Source organism: Amia ocellicauda, chromosome 4 (assembly GCF_036373705.1).
Source record: "Amia ocellicauda isolate fAmiCal2 chromosome 4, fAmiCal2.hap1, whole genome shotgun sequence".
NCBI lineage: Eukaryota > Metazoa > Chordata > Actinopteri > Amiiformes > Amiidae > Amia > Amia ocellicauda.
Genome location: NC_089853.1, coordinates 5,322,994 through 5,338,155, shown reverse-complemented (window position 1 = coordinate 5,338,155; position 15,162 = coordinate 5,322,994). Strand labels below are relative to the sequence as shown.

General features: G+C 45.5%; 1 protein-coding gene and 1 pseudogene across 1 annotated transcript in view; one reads left to right on the top strand and one right to left on the bottom strand.

Annotated features, from left to right (window-relative positions):
* The first annotated feature begins 1,846 nt into the window (after positions 1-1,846).
* Positions 1,847-2,979, top strand: LOC136748938 (general transcription factor II-I repeat domain-containing protein 2A-like; annotated as a pseudogene).
* Positions 2,980-9,011: 6,032 nt separating this feature from the next.
* ambra1a (autophagy/beclin-1 regulator 1a) overlaps positions 9,012-15,162 on the bottom strand; it is an 83,324-nt gene continuing 77,173 nt past the window's right edge. The window contains exon 19 of the mRNA XM_066700612.1: positions 9,012-11,047. Within this exon, the coding sequence (XP_066556709.1) occupies positions 10,428-11,047 (620 nt within the window). The 3' untranslated portion in view covers positions 9,012-10,427. The remainder of the gene's footprint in view (positions 11,048-15,162) is intronic.

The following is a 15,162-nucleotide window of genomic DNA, read 5'->3' as shown; positions in this document are numbered from 1 at the left end:
TTTCCAACACAATCTTCAAGTCACTACATTATGGTGTGTAACACTGGGGTTTAAAGTGTACGTTCAGTCATTAAACGGTTTTGCACCTTCCTGGGCCTGTGAGCAACTGTGGGTTCCTGTGAACGAAGGCAGAAATGGTGCCGAAAGAGTTACAAATGTTTACAAAGGTTCCTAGGCCACACAACTTGTGCACCGTATGAAACACGCTAAAAGATCACGCTGAGGCCTGATCTTCTCCCATTGCATTTTGAAACGAGGCAGAAGATTTTAATTCCGATATGAGACACAGTAATGGAGTATCCAGGGTATTGCAGGGCTACAGTTGAGACACTGTGATTGTGTCTGTAACATCTCTCAGGGCCGCCCGTCTCCCTGCCTGTGACTCCAGTCTGACCTCGGGCCCCCGGCACAGGGGTTAACAAGCCTGGCATTTCCACAGGAGAGACCCGCGCCTCACACAGAGCGCTCCTGCCGCCAGCGCCGAGGAAACGGGGCCGTGCACATTCATATACCCTTCCCTCGTCTGTAAAGAGAGAGGTCCCCCACTGTATGACTGTCCTCCACGCAGAGATCAGTTCACTCTGTGGTTCTGTTGTCACACAGCAGACGACCGTGTTTCCAAGATTGAAGAACATACTGTCACGGCCAAGGATTATATGAAGACGTTCCTGTCAGTCACTCCATAAATGCCGACTCTACAAACATGAGGATGAAACGCATCGTGTTGCCGTTTACGGACTTGTTTATGCTGTAGTGTCGGTGTTACTACAAACGTTAACAAGTACAATGATATTTCAAAACCAACACAGGATGGGGGGATGGGGAGAGAGAGAGAGAGAGTGTGTGAAAGAAACACTTTCCTGTTGCATATCTTGGCCATAAATTCTTTATTATAGTACTCCTCTGTGACAGTGAAGAGAAACAACAGAGTCTTTGTTCTTCATGTTAAGGTACAAACCCCCCCCCAAGGAAACGCTTTGTAGAGGCCTCTCGCCTCCGAAGCCTTTGATATTTTCGAGACGGACACGCCTTGCCGTTGAATAAATCCCTTCGGCTTGTTGCAGGCAGGCGATCGTCTCTTCTTCAAAGTATCTCGGATGGCAGCTATCGTAGCAGAGACAATCCCTTTTCCACTCCCGGCCAGACGGGGATGTTTCTTTCTAGGCTGTGAAATTTGGCGGGTCCGGTGCAGCGGCGCAGGCAGCCAGAGCAATTTCCCCTCATGCAGTCCCGTGCAGAGGACATTAAGAGGGCGGGGCAGAACCTAATTACAGAGAACATACATTTCCAGACGTCAATCTGGTTTTCCCCAATGGCTTTCATTTTTAACCTTGGTTACTTGATTCTGGGGGGAGTGCAAAGTGAAGAGACATTTCTTCCGATTCCTGTAAACAGCATCATAACGAGCCGGGCCGTGGTGAGAGTCTCTGAAGACATGATGAAGACTAGTGATGACAGTGATTTTGGAGAGGTTGCCGTTATTGGTTGTAATTCAACTCAAGACATTGTAGCGTGTTTTAACTAACAGGAGGGTAAACCAGCACAGGGATACAAATAATTGCACATCTGTCTACCAGTAAGGGAAAAAGGGCAGTTTTCTCATCTGATATATAAGAGCAGAAATGTATATGATCTAAAAATAATAAAGATCATAAAAGAAAAAAGGTGCATATACTCAAAAGCTTTATTTATTTTGATTTTGTATGTTTACCACTCGGTAAAGTGCTTTGTGGCTACCTTGAGAAGGGCGCTATACAAACAAAAATGATGCAAAGATAACTATTTAATTTACTTACTAATCTGGTTCCTCACAACAGGAATAGGGCGCCTAGCTCTCTCTGCGTGAATGACCACAGCCTTATCCGTGTCTGCGGTCCTGTCCTCCCAGGAAAAGGCAAGCAAGGCCTCTAAACTCACCATGAACATATCTTTGCTAAACAGTGCTCTAGCTCTACTCAAGAAGCGGTAACAAAGGCAAGCTATATAGTGGCACATAAAATTGCAAAGCATGCTAGCCTTGTGTTGAAGGGGAGTTTGTGATCAACTGTATGGTGGAGACTGCTAGCATACTTTATCCTGATAGTAAAAGCCAATTTGAGAAAATTAGCTTATATATCACGCCGAACTATCACTAGGCTTGTAGATGGTGATGGGAGAGGAGTTAACCTCCGAGCTGAAAAAAAAAAAAAAGCAGGTGGCTTCAATCTTTTTTCTATTGCACTGGATGAGAGTACTGACATCAAAGACACTGCCCAACTTTTAATTTGTGTCAGAGGAATAAATTATCAATTTGAAATAACAGAGGAACTTCTTGGAATGGGATCGATGATGGGAACAACCAGGGGATCGGACTTACATGACAGGGTGTCTGCTTGCTTGGAAAAAATGTATGTACCATGGCGAAAACTGACAAACGTCACAACAGTCGGTAAGAACGGTAAGGTCTACAAAAAGATTAAAACACAAAGTAAAAGAAGAAAGTCCAAACTCAGAGGAATTGATATTTCTTCAGTGTATTATTCACCAGGAAGCCCTGTGTAAAAGTGTTTTAAAGCTCAAACATGTCGTCAAAGTGGTTGTGAAACTTGTGATACGGGCAAGGGGCTTAACCAGCGTCAGCTCATTCAGCTGCTCAATGACACGGAGGCAGAGCACCAGGAGGTGTTGTATCATTCAAATGTGCGCTGGCTAAGCCTGGGGAAAGTCTTTCGCCGTGTGTGGGAGCCGAGAGAGGAGATCTGTATGTCCATGGATACTAGTGGTAAAGCAGACGACTTCCCCGAGTTACAAGACACAGACAGGCTGGCCGACTTTGCTTTTGGTGTGGACCTACATAGGCATCCGAGAGATCTAAACGTGAAAGTCCAGGGAAAGGGTGTTTTTGTGCATGAACTGTATTGCAATGTGAAAGCATTCAAGGCCAAACTTATGTTGTTCTCCAGTTCTCTCTTGCTCATTTCCATACACTGGCAGCACTGAACGCGTCCCTGTCGCAATGCGCACGGAGACGTACAGCAGCACTTTGATCAATCTGCATGCCGAGGTTTCTCGCCGCTTCTCAGACTTGACCAAGATTGAGACCGAGCTGGAGCTTGTACCACGCCCCGTCTTTCGACAGTGAGAAAGCACAACTGGAGCTCATCAACATGCGTGACAGTGCATTGAAGGAGAAGTACAAAACAGCCACAACAGACCAGTTTTATGGGTCACTAAATGAAACACAGTTTCCAAACATTAAAAAGCACGCCCAAAGGATGCTTGTTTTATTCAGGTCCACGTGTGTGTGAACAAGCGTTCTCAGTCATGAACTACAACAAATCCCATCACAGGTCGAATTTAACAAATGACCACTTGTCAGCTGTTCTGAGGATCTCCACGTCACAAATGACACCCAACTTTGATGCCCTTGCCCAGAGAGGTTGCCAAACCCATTGCTCAAATTAAGATTCAAATCTCCAAGACTGGGGTAGGCAAGACTTACAGTTTTTTCTCTACAATGCATTTGGATACAGGCCGTTCATTATGAACCAAATTCTCTGACTATACAACTCAAACGGTTTGTTTTTTTAAATAGTGCTGTATATCAGTAATTTGCGGTCATATACAGTACGTCATATATGCCTACTTTTGTTTCCAGTCTTATAATCATCCCTTTAAGTTTGGACTTTTTGTGGCTGTGAGTTTAACTGTACTTTAAAATGGTAGAGATGTGAGAACTGCCACTAGGGATGGGGGTTTGTGTGTGTGAGTTTTATCATGCATATAGTATGTGGCCCTTCACTTGGTTTCAAAAACTCCAAAACGTTTGCCCACCCCTGTTCTAATGTGATACTTTAAACTATACATCGATTGCCAGGCGCCACAACATTAAATGTAGATTGAATAGGATGAAGAACTCTCAGAAACTCATAGGAAGTGTTTATCGAAGGGAAACAATTATCCTTATTTAAAGGACAAACTGGACTGAAGCCAAACATCTCTAATATCCAGCATTTAAACCACTCTGATGCAGGACATACAGTATCAGAACTTTTATTCCCACAGCATTTACTATATTCATCACATTTCAGTTTTCGTCATCAAATAATAACATGGAGCACTCTTTCCAATGAAGTCAGAATTGAACAGCATTTGAAATGTTGCGGTCAAATTGCAATACTGTAACAATTCACGATCGTCCCATTTCCAATTTAAAAAAGGGTCATAATCTCTAAAAGTATTTTTACTATATTCAGACATTTTGATTTTCACAAACCTTTCAGTACACAGATGATCAATAACCCAACTTAACAGGGGAGGAAAAAAAAAACGACCATTTGTTTTATGTTTCCCGTTTTTTTTAATTTTATTTTATTATTATATAGGATCTTTGGTGTTCCCACAGCACTTAGTTGCACTTTGACTATTATTCTCCGTTTTGCATCTAAAATAGTTACAAAAACCCTTAAATCACATTTTTTCCTACAAAAGAAAAACAAAACAAAAACAAGACACTCTCGTTTTCACTAGAAACTACACAGTCAGCTGTTTACATGCAGTTGAGGGATAGAAAGACACCAGGGACTTCGTCTGTCCTGCACAAAACACCGCCCCATCATTTGGAGGTACACAAGACTCCAAATGATGGCGCAATATTTTCTCTACTGATGTTTTAAGTCGCAAATATTTTCTCTACTATTACCTTTATCCTATAAGCAAAGTTGTGTGGTTAACTGTTGTAGACTTAAGCAATACCGGTGGTCTTTTCATGATTTAAAAAAACAAAACGAGTGGTTAGCATGAGATTAATGCTGAAAACCTTATGTTCAAGTTATGTATTGTGCAAATCCAATTACACACATTTTAAAACAAAAATTAAAAACCAGAAAAGAAAATAAAACCTTGCACATCCAACGCCTCGTGACAGGGTTCATCGCACAACCACCAGAGATCGTCTGTATACGTTTAACGTCATACAAAGATATGAGACTGGTAATGGTGTATTGGAAAGCAGTAGCAGAAACTTTAATTACACAATGTTTACCTGTTGTTATTTACAGCAATATGATGTGATGCAAAAACTAACCTTTATGACAATCGCAAACCTAACTGGCTGCGAGTGCTTTACTAAATCCAACCGTTGTGTCGTAGCAGTTTGATTGGGTTCGCTGGGGTCCAGCCTGGACATCCGGATGTATATTCAGTTCTCACTCTGAGCTGCTGTAACGGCTCAAGATGATATCAGATGATAATGCACTTAAATTCTGAAGCGTCATTGTGAATTCTGAGAAAAGACCGGGCTCAGATTTACACAAGAAAATAAATCCTGGGCGTATTCTGTAAACTGTAATTGGTTGAGTGAGAACAACTGTACAAGAAAAAAGGAAAATTAAAAACATGCTCGGGGCTGGATCTCCTCCCCTACCCCCAGGTGTATCCCGAGGGTTTGGGCTCAGAAATGAACCGCCATGTGGCATGAATGTGTCGGGTGTCCCGGTGTGGAATCGATCACGTCTCCTGTCTGATCGGGGGCATCTTTTAAATGTGGAGTGGTATTGTTTTTCCAATAGATTTAAGACTTGTAGACACATTTCAAGAGTAGGTTGCCCGTATTTCTGTCATGCGAAATCGCAGGCGGAGTGTTAGAGGATGCGAGAAGATGGGAGATTAATTGTTTATCTCTCAGGTGCACCCATTGTACCGGCTCTTTGCCATCAATATATTGCCTTTCTGACGCCATCTTCCAAAAGGTGCAAGATTCCCATGACAGTGGCCTAAATGTTACACAGACAGTAACCCTTACAGCATTACTCTGTCTCAGAGTGGAAGAGAAAAAATAAAATAATGATTTTCAGATTCATGCCACTCCATGAGGAACAGAAAATCCTCTCCGGCCTCAAATGTTACAGAAAAACACCAAACAAAGCAAAACAGGCTTTGAAATTAGCAGTGACCTTTGCTTCCAATGCCGTTGACGATCCAGACAACCGGTTTTTATGTCTGACAGGAACAGACGAGTGGAGCTGCCCGCCTCGTCAACGCCAGGCTAATGCAGTTAGTGTTCTCAAAACCTTCAAGTCCTCTGAAGGCCTGTCATGCAGGCTGTTGCACGCATCGCCAATGGGTTCAGCTCCCAGCTGCATGTTTAGGTATTCAAGGCTCGTCCACAAAAGATACAAAAAAGGAGGTCTGAGCGGTGCTGAACCACGGGCCTGGCTTCACGTGTCACAATGGTCCGCCGTGTGGGTAGTGCAACAAGAAAATAAGAAAGAGCGAGACTTATCCCCGGTGTCAGTGCCTGTTCACTGCTAATTTCCACACCAGAAAGCAGACCAAAGCTGGACAAGGTCATGCAGAACAGTTACATTTAACTTTCACTGAAGGCTTTGCCAACAATCAATCACTTTGAATAGCGGTACAATATTGACAAGAGCCTCGATCAGTGAGCTTCATCAGCAGGACACCCTCTCCAAGGACCCCCATCCTCCAAAAAAACTAAAAAAACTAAAAAAAAACAACTAAGTTATGGATTGATGTATAAATAAATGCTGGTGTGTTTTTCCATTCACATTGGGTGATGTAAACCCCTCATTTTCAGGAGAAGTCCCAAAATTCAGGCAACACCAAGGATACAAGCCAGGGGCGTTTAATTCAGCCCTGCAGGGGGTCACTCTGAGTGGGCATACAATTCACAGGGCCTGCAAATCACTGTCCACTCGCATTACAGATTAGAATTTTGTGCGGTTTTCCTCTGACAGTAATGTGACCATAATTAACAGCCGACTTGCAATACAAAACACTCAATTATTGAATAAGTCAATTGGCTTTATTCTGCATTCAAATTGCAGCCGTGCGCAGCTTGCGTGCGCTTTTCAGAACCGCAGAACTCCGGACAAGCAGACCAATCACAGCCTGAGCTGTTCAGAAACACACGGCACATGTACAAATTGACAAAAGATGACGTGTTCACGAAAGCGTACTGTGACAGCAAAGGAAAATGCATTATTGGCAAGATTAATACATACACTTTATATCTATTCTACAGTGCAAGAAATAAAGAGCAACGAATAAAACCAAAGAGTTATTTTTCAACATGGTTTAGCGTTCACCGTCATATTGTGTGTTGTGTGTGTATTGGTACAATGAATGTAGCTGGACCCACTATATGATCAATCAGGTGTAATTCCTCATAAAAACAGGAGAAAAGCAGTGATTAAAGAGCTGTATTTGAACAAGGTATCGCACGTACTGACAGAATCATGAGAAATTGTGTGTGCGTGTGTTTGTGTGCTGTATGTAAACAAAAGCTTTCATATGTACCTTCACAGTATGTGTACCCAGTATCCCTGTGCCAGTTTTGTTGCTTATCCTCCCTTTTCAAGCTAAACGACTGTTACACAGCATTATGCACGGGCAAAACCTGCCGTTTGCGTGTTCTCTTGCACTTGCTGTTACATGCCTTTGCTGTCCACACACTTTCCATCACAGCTGGCAGAGAAAACCACACAGGAGCACGCAGCCCGTCGCCAAAGCGGCCGTTTGGAATTTGCATACATCAAACCGAATTAAAAATCAATGCTGTTTATTTATTGATTGACTGATTGATAACGAATTGTATGGGTTATGCATCAGGATTTCCGTAAGGAGACTCGGAAGTGACACCCCTGACTGGCCTTACACAAACACACATAGAAGGAGGGGGGAATAAATAAAACAAACCTCGCGTCGAGATTAAGAAATAAGTATATGCTTTTATGCTGATATTTCACTATCCTACTCAAGTTTTTCTATCACACAGGCGTTTAATTCCGATTACAGCCCCCCAATAAGGTTGCGTTCTTCCCTCGTGACAGTGTGGGTCGCTACATTCTTGACCTGTCCATCTCTTGCCTTCAACAAAAGATAAAACCTTAAAAAAATCACCCCTCTGCCAGTACAGTAATAACATGGGAAACACGGTACAGTTCGGTGAGGCAGAACATCAATCAGCTGGGACAGATGGGTGTTGAAGATGTGTGAAGGGGGAAGACCGGGGTGATAGAACAGGGGGGTGACAGGGTTACAGCATTAACAACAAACCTACACACACACTACCTACTGGTTAAAACAATAGCCAGAGTGCTTCAAAAAGTATCAATAATCAAGTAAGGCCAGGGGAACATTCCAGACCAGTCCTCTCGCGTCGCCCCCCCACCACAACGAGGGTCTCTCGAGTCCTGGGGCATAAAGTCATACAGTCGACAGGTACAGTCTGCGTCCGTCTGTGATCGTTGAGATATGGAGCCATTGTGAGCCGTTCCTTCATTTGTTTGTTTATTTTGTCGTTTGTATCTTTAACCTGTAGGTACTTAGAATAGATGTTACAATGATATGGGCAGAATTAGCATCCGACTGTTTTACAATAAATAGTATTAAAAAAAAAATTAAAAAAATCAAACCTGAAACAGCCAAAAAAAAAAAAAAAAAAATACTTTTTATACCAACATACTACTTAACCGGTTAGCATAGCATAAGATCTGTATTACTCATTATTAGTGATAAGCAGTGTTGTGAGATTGTGTATCTGAAGGACGTGTTCACTCGTGGTGGACTTCTGTCACATTGTTCTGGAAATTAGTGAAGATGGATCGATTCAAGTCTGTGTCCGCTGCGGCATTGCGAGGTAGACCAGTCCGACCGCAGGCTGGACTCGGGATAGGTCGCCTAGGCCGAAACGCTAAAGTGCAGCTTGGACAGGATGGGATCTGCCGCCCGCCGCGAGAAATCGAACGGCATGATGGGAGTCCCCTTCTGTTAACTCTACCGCTCCGTCACCGCAGCTCCACCGGCCGGGCAGCGCGGAATTTAAAAACAGCAAAAATAAAAAAAACATGCTTAAATAAAATAAAATCGAATATGAATTCAAGTTTCTTTTTTTTCCACCCATCTTTTTTCGTTCTTTTTCAGCAGGGACAGGTTCGGTCTGTTTTCAGCGATTCGGGGGAACGGATGCCTTCGCCACGCGACGTTTAGAGACGGTGTCCGGCGTTTCCAATTTAGTTTTTGTTCCGTCTCTTCTGGTACTTGTGAGCGGATGCTTGCGTGTCTGAAATGCTCGAGGCGGGCTCTTCGCGCTCCCCCGCGTACCAGCAGACGCACTCCTACCGTAAATTAATACCGTGCTGCCGTTCGTCAAGTTTCTCCGAATTCTAGTGGTAATGAGGCTCAGGCAACCTGGGTTTTTCCAATCTCAAGTTTTCTCGTAAAGGACCAGTGGTTGGTACTCGGAATATACACGCGTTTGAGTTGTACAGTACGACGCAGGGCTACAGAGGCAAACTGCAGATCCGGGAAATGTCCTTTTAAAAATAGCATTAGTGCAACAGGAGAGGAATGACCATATTTTGTAGATGGAATAGACGCGATGATCGGGGCCTGTTTTGTTTTTTTATATATATGTTTGTTTTTAAACATATTCCCCGATTTCAAGTTCTGGTGATTAACGCTACTTGTGACGCCACATTCCGCCGCTAACCGCATGAAGCCGCGATACCTAAACATGCGCGAAACGTACTTCCATGCGAGTACCAGGGCAGAAATCTTCACAGACGAAAGGGACGTCACAGAATCGATGCTTCCAGGAATGCGGCCACGTTTTAATAGTCTGTACTTTGTCATGCTTTGCATCGACAAAAAACCCCGCAATGAACTCTTGGACGTTTTTCTGTGTCACCTTAAAAATTACAATAAGGGGCCGGGGGACACTCGAGAAATGGGGGTTTACCGTTCGAAAATTAAACTAGCACACACCCCTGGGACCCGAATTAAAAAGAAAAGAAGGCTAATGCTTTTTTTCAAGTGGCAACAACTGCTGTACACCTCAAACCTCTCGTTAACGTCTAGGTATTTTTTATTTCCCCATTGTTTTTTTTTGTTTTTTTAACAGAACCGTAGGTGTGATTGTAATATACTTACATGGCACTTGGGTCATAAACGACCCTCACATCAGCCTATGAGATACCACAGCGAGACTGGCACTGGTACCCCCAAAATTAGAACAATTCAAGTACAGCTCTGGACATGGAATGATCGTGGTAGAAGGTTATTGGTATCAGGTGGGTGGAAATGAATTGGGCTCTCAGTGCAATGTAAGTAAATTCATTCAACCGCAGGAACGAAACAGAATACCTTTGTGATCGAGGAGAAAACGTCATCGAACTCTAGCTGTGCCCCCTTGGGCATGGGACCCCTGTGAAACCGGCAACCCCGGCTGCAGATGTAAAGACTGCAGGCCGGCCGAGGGCCCAGAGGAGCAGATTTAGTGAAACACACATCGCAATCGCACACCGATCCCAGTCAGTCTCGCAGTGGAGTCAGTGTTCCTGCGCGGCCGTGTGCGCCGAGCCAGTCAGCTGGCGTCGCCCTCTCCCCCGTTGAATAAAGCACTGGCGGGGCGGGGCGAGCGAACCCTATCGGCTGTGAGGGTCTCCTGAGTAGCTGTGGTTATTGTTAGCAGGAGAGGAGGCGGAGGAAGAGGCGGCAGAGGAGGAGGAAGAGCCGCGGAGGTCCTCGTCGTCCGCCTGGATGTTCTCGAACACGTCATCCGTGTCCATGGGGGCGGCGGCCTCCGCGCGGGACATGGCCGCCCCTTCGGAGGAGAAGAGGGTGGAGAACTGCAGGGAGGGGAGCGGGGCGTCCGCTGGGGGTCGCGAGGGGTCCGTCGGGCCGGCCGGCTCGCGAGTTAATTGCAGCGTGCGCGCCAGGATGCGGCAGCGGCTGGGGCCCGGCTCCGCGAGGGCCAGGGTGGTGTGGGGAGAGAGAAAGGAGGAGGAGGCGGCTGAGGAGGTGGAGGGGATGGGAGAGGAGGCCTCCTGGGCCCCCTTGGCTGCCCGGGCCCCGGCTGAGTCGGAGCCGGTCTGTGAGCCGCGGTGGATGCGGTGGCTGACGATGATGTTGTTGCCGAAGCCGCCCATGGACGCCATCGTGGTGCTCTGCTCTCGCTGTACCACCGCTGTCATGCCACCCTCTGCGATCAGCCGACGGATGCGGGACAGAGCGTCCTCGCTGGAGCCGTACTCTGAGCCCTCGCCTGGGGGACACGGAGACACGGGGGGGCGTCAGGAGACAACATGAACTCATGTACAATTAAAGAAAAACAAAGAAGTAAAAGAGTCACTTACCAGTCCCTCATCCCTGACACTGAGTATTTTATAAACAGAGATAGCTCATGAGCTGCACAGTAGTTTCTACAGTATTCACACCAGAAAAAGCCACCAACAGCAGCCCGAAACCAACACCCGTCTCCTGTACTTCTGGAGTTTAGAAGGGAGTCATAAAGCAAAAGATAAGAGAGCCCACATGAATCACTCGAAAGAGAAACAATGTGCCGAGTTGGACGCTTTCCTTTCCTGTACAGGCATCTCCCGTGCTGTAGCGTACGACACACAGCTGCACCAGGGCAGATAAGCAATATGTTGGGCGGTTTAAAGAGGAGTATCCCAGAAGAGCGCAATTCATGAGGCGGGTCGCTCTTGAGCCCCTCCCGCTTGCCAAAGAGGTGCTCAGCAGGCAGCTCAAACGGGAGGTGCTCAAGAGCCTCATGAATTGCGTGGCTGGGATCTCCACAGCACGACTTTGAAATCTGGCACCCCAACCATTATCTAACCCTTCTCACATCTCTCCAGACAGAGGCCTTGCAGCGACCCACTCTTCACATCATAGAGAGAGAGAGAGAGAGAGAGAGAGAGAGAGAGAGAGAGAGAGAGAGAGAGAGATACACACACAGCCTTGACAACCTCTCTAACAGAGCAGTGGATTTCCTCCTCAACAGGGAAATCGAGAAGTCTGCTTTAGCTATGGGGCTGCTGGGTGCTGAGAGACTCCCACTCTTCATTATTATATGCACGGCACATAGTTTAAACACTATTTGAACTGCAGGCTGCGTCTTGCACCATAATTGCGGTTTTCATCTCGGCTGTGACAACGGCCCTCTCCTCCTGCACTCGTTTGTGTTGGATCAGGCGCTATGTAGCCAGGATGACTCTCAATGTTCACCTGCAATATTTAATCTGCTTAAACTGGAGGGAGATTCTGTTTTCCGTAACCAGGACACGCAAGAGAGGAATATTAATGTGTGATTATAAGGAATGCATGGAAACAGACCCCTGTATTTTAGTAGTTTAATTTTAGTCTCTGGTCCGCACTCAGGAGATGAGAAAACAATAATATAGCTCTTAACCAAATGTTTTGTACATCTTCTGTAAATATTAAACACTTTAAATTCTCAAACCGTTCCAGGACGTCTAAATAAAAATCTTTAGGCCCAATTTCAGAGAGTGAGGGCAAAACCCTTCATTATCACAAATCGAATCTGCCTGCCTAGCAAATTTAAAAGTGAAATCTTAAAAACTTCAATCCCTGTGGCAAATTGAGGAGAAACTATAGATTTGTGCGGCCCTGTGTTGCCTTGGTTAAATCATACAAGACACCCATTTAACTATAGCTATTGATTGTGTTAAGAATAAGTCCAAAGTACAACTATTTGTGACATTTAAATATAATTTGAAATCTGGTCAGAAGGTTAACCTAATTAAAAATGTGTAGTATACAGGAATTAAAGTCCAGTGCGTCATATTTACACCAGAAGACAAATAAATCCCGGGTATGGGCCTGCTTGCTACCAAGCAGACTTCCATTATATTAAAAAGTATAAGTGTTGGTACTGGATTACATTTATCAATCTGTTGGTGGGGGGGGTGGCTTGAAAGATGTTTGTACCTCTAATAAAAACCCTGGGCCATTATTGATTAAAAAAACAAAAATCTCACAAAGTCCTAAACAAATTACTGATCAACTAGGATTGATTTCAGCAACTTTCTATTAGTCTGCTCAACACTTGGTGGGAGTGTTACTGTCAGTCATGTCTTGCATGAGTCATTTAAGGATAACAATAATAAAACACAATGACATCATGGCTACTGCCCCGCTTACATCTCTGAGCCGAGGGATGCATTTCATTGCCGATCGGCACTTCAATTGTCACTTTTCCAATCAAATAAGTCTTAGTAGCAGTGCCCTCTACAAATACATGTCTAATACAATCATTAAGGCAGAAAAGCAAAATCCCTCCCGACTTCAGATGCAGCTGTCAGCTCCACAAAACCGGAGACTTGAATGTGAGGGAACAGGTAGGGATCATATCACCACTTCACCCACCCAGCCAACTGCACAATAAACACAGCGCTCGAAGGTGCTTCACTGCATCCAGAGGCCTGTTACCTCCGTCCAACGAAGGCTGCTGGTCTGGTCGAGGCTGGCACTGATAGTTGGGTACGTGGGCTGCAATTCCGACTTCAAAGAGGGATGATAAACTAAAGGACAGCGAGCGAGACACACTCAGTTTGACCTCAGGTAACACAGAGCAGAGGTCTGAATCTCACTGACCCACTGGCGGCACAGATCTGATTCACAGTTCAGATTCACTGCTATATAAAAAACAAATTCCTGCACAGAAACAATCATTCAAAAAAGCACTGCTGTGGCTCAATCATCCGCCGTCGAGTGCTTCCCACTCCAGTGCAAGGCCTCACTGAACCGGGTCCCGAAAGTCAAAAGAAGAGACCAGAGAGAAGGTACGTCTCTAGAAAATGGAAAGATGAAGTCAAGAAACGTGCTGGAGGCAGGCGGATGAGCCAGAGACAGGAGTTTGTGGAAGAAACCATTAAAGGCCTTTATCCAGCGGTGGATTGAAAGGGCTAATTTCCTTAGAACAACTGATTTCCAATTAACACATTGCCAGGATACTATTCCTCAAATACAATTTAATTCAGCGCCCACGACTTTCTGCCACCGTCAGATTTGCACTGGAATTTAAACTTTCCAAAATGCTTCCCTCGGATACAATGCTTCTCCTCACAGGTGTTCCCCAAGGCTCCGTCCTGGGCCCGCTCCTGTTCTCTCTCTACACTCGCTCCCTGGGCCCCCTCATCGCTTCCTATGGCTTCTCCTACCACTTCTACGCTGATGATGCCCAGATCTTCCTGTCTTTTCCCTCTTCTGACCCTCTCATCCCCTCACGCATCTCTTCCTGCTTGTCTGCCATTTCCGCCTGGATGCACTCGCACCACCTCAAGCTCAACCTCTCCAAATCAGATCTCCTCTTTTTCCCCCACTCTTCCTCACCTTCTGCTGACCTCCCCATCTCGATCCCCTTGGAATCCACCACACTCTCTCCTTCTTCTTCCGCTAAAAATCTAGGAGTCACCCTCGATCCTGCGCTCTCCTTCTCCCAGTACATCACCACGCTGACGCGCACCTGCAGATTCTTCCTGAGCAACATACGCCGGATCCGTCCCTTCCTCACCGACTACTCAACTCAGCTACTCGTCCAGTGACTGGTCCTCTCCCGCCTGGATACTGGATTAAATCCTGGCCGGCCTGCCTGCATCCACTACCCGCCGCTCCAGCTCATCCAGAACTCTGCGGCTCGTCTGGTATTCTCTCTGCCACGATTCGCACACGCTACTCCACTGCTCCGCTCCCTGCACTGGCTCCCGATAGCGGCACGCATTCAGTTCAAGACTTTGACCCTCACCTACCGCTGTCTCGACCACACTGCACCAAGCTACCTTCAGTCACTCGTCTCTCCATACATCCCCATCAGACCACTGCGTTCCTCCAGTGCCAGAAGGCTAACTCTGCCTCCTCTCCACTCTCCTTCCTCCAGAGCCCGCTCCTTCTCATCCCTGGCCCCTAAGTGGTGGAACGACCTGCCCACCGAAGTCGAAACAGCAGAGTCCTTGACCTCATTCCGGCGCTTACTCAAGACACATCTCTTCCGACAGCACTTGTAATATTAGTCCTTTTATCCCTGCTAGATAGCACTTCACAGTTTTATTATGCTTCTCGCGTTCTTGATCATTTTCCTCCTTGCTCCCTTTCCCGTAGCCCTCGTCTGTAACCCTACATCTTGACAGCACTTAGCTTTCACCGTCCAGGATGTAGGACCTCACTTACTGTACTTGTAAATTGGAATTTGTAAAATGTATTAGTTTGAATTGCTATGTTTTAGCTAAGTTGAATTTGTAATGATTGATGCCTTGTACTTCTCTGCATTTTTGCACTTATGTTGTAAGTCGCCCTGGATAAGGGCGTCTGCCAAGAAATAAAAATAATAATAATAATACAATTCATATATTACCGAAC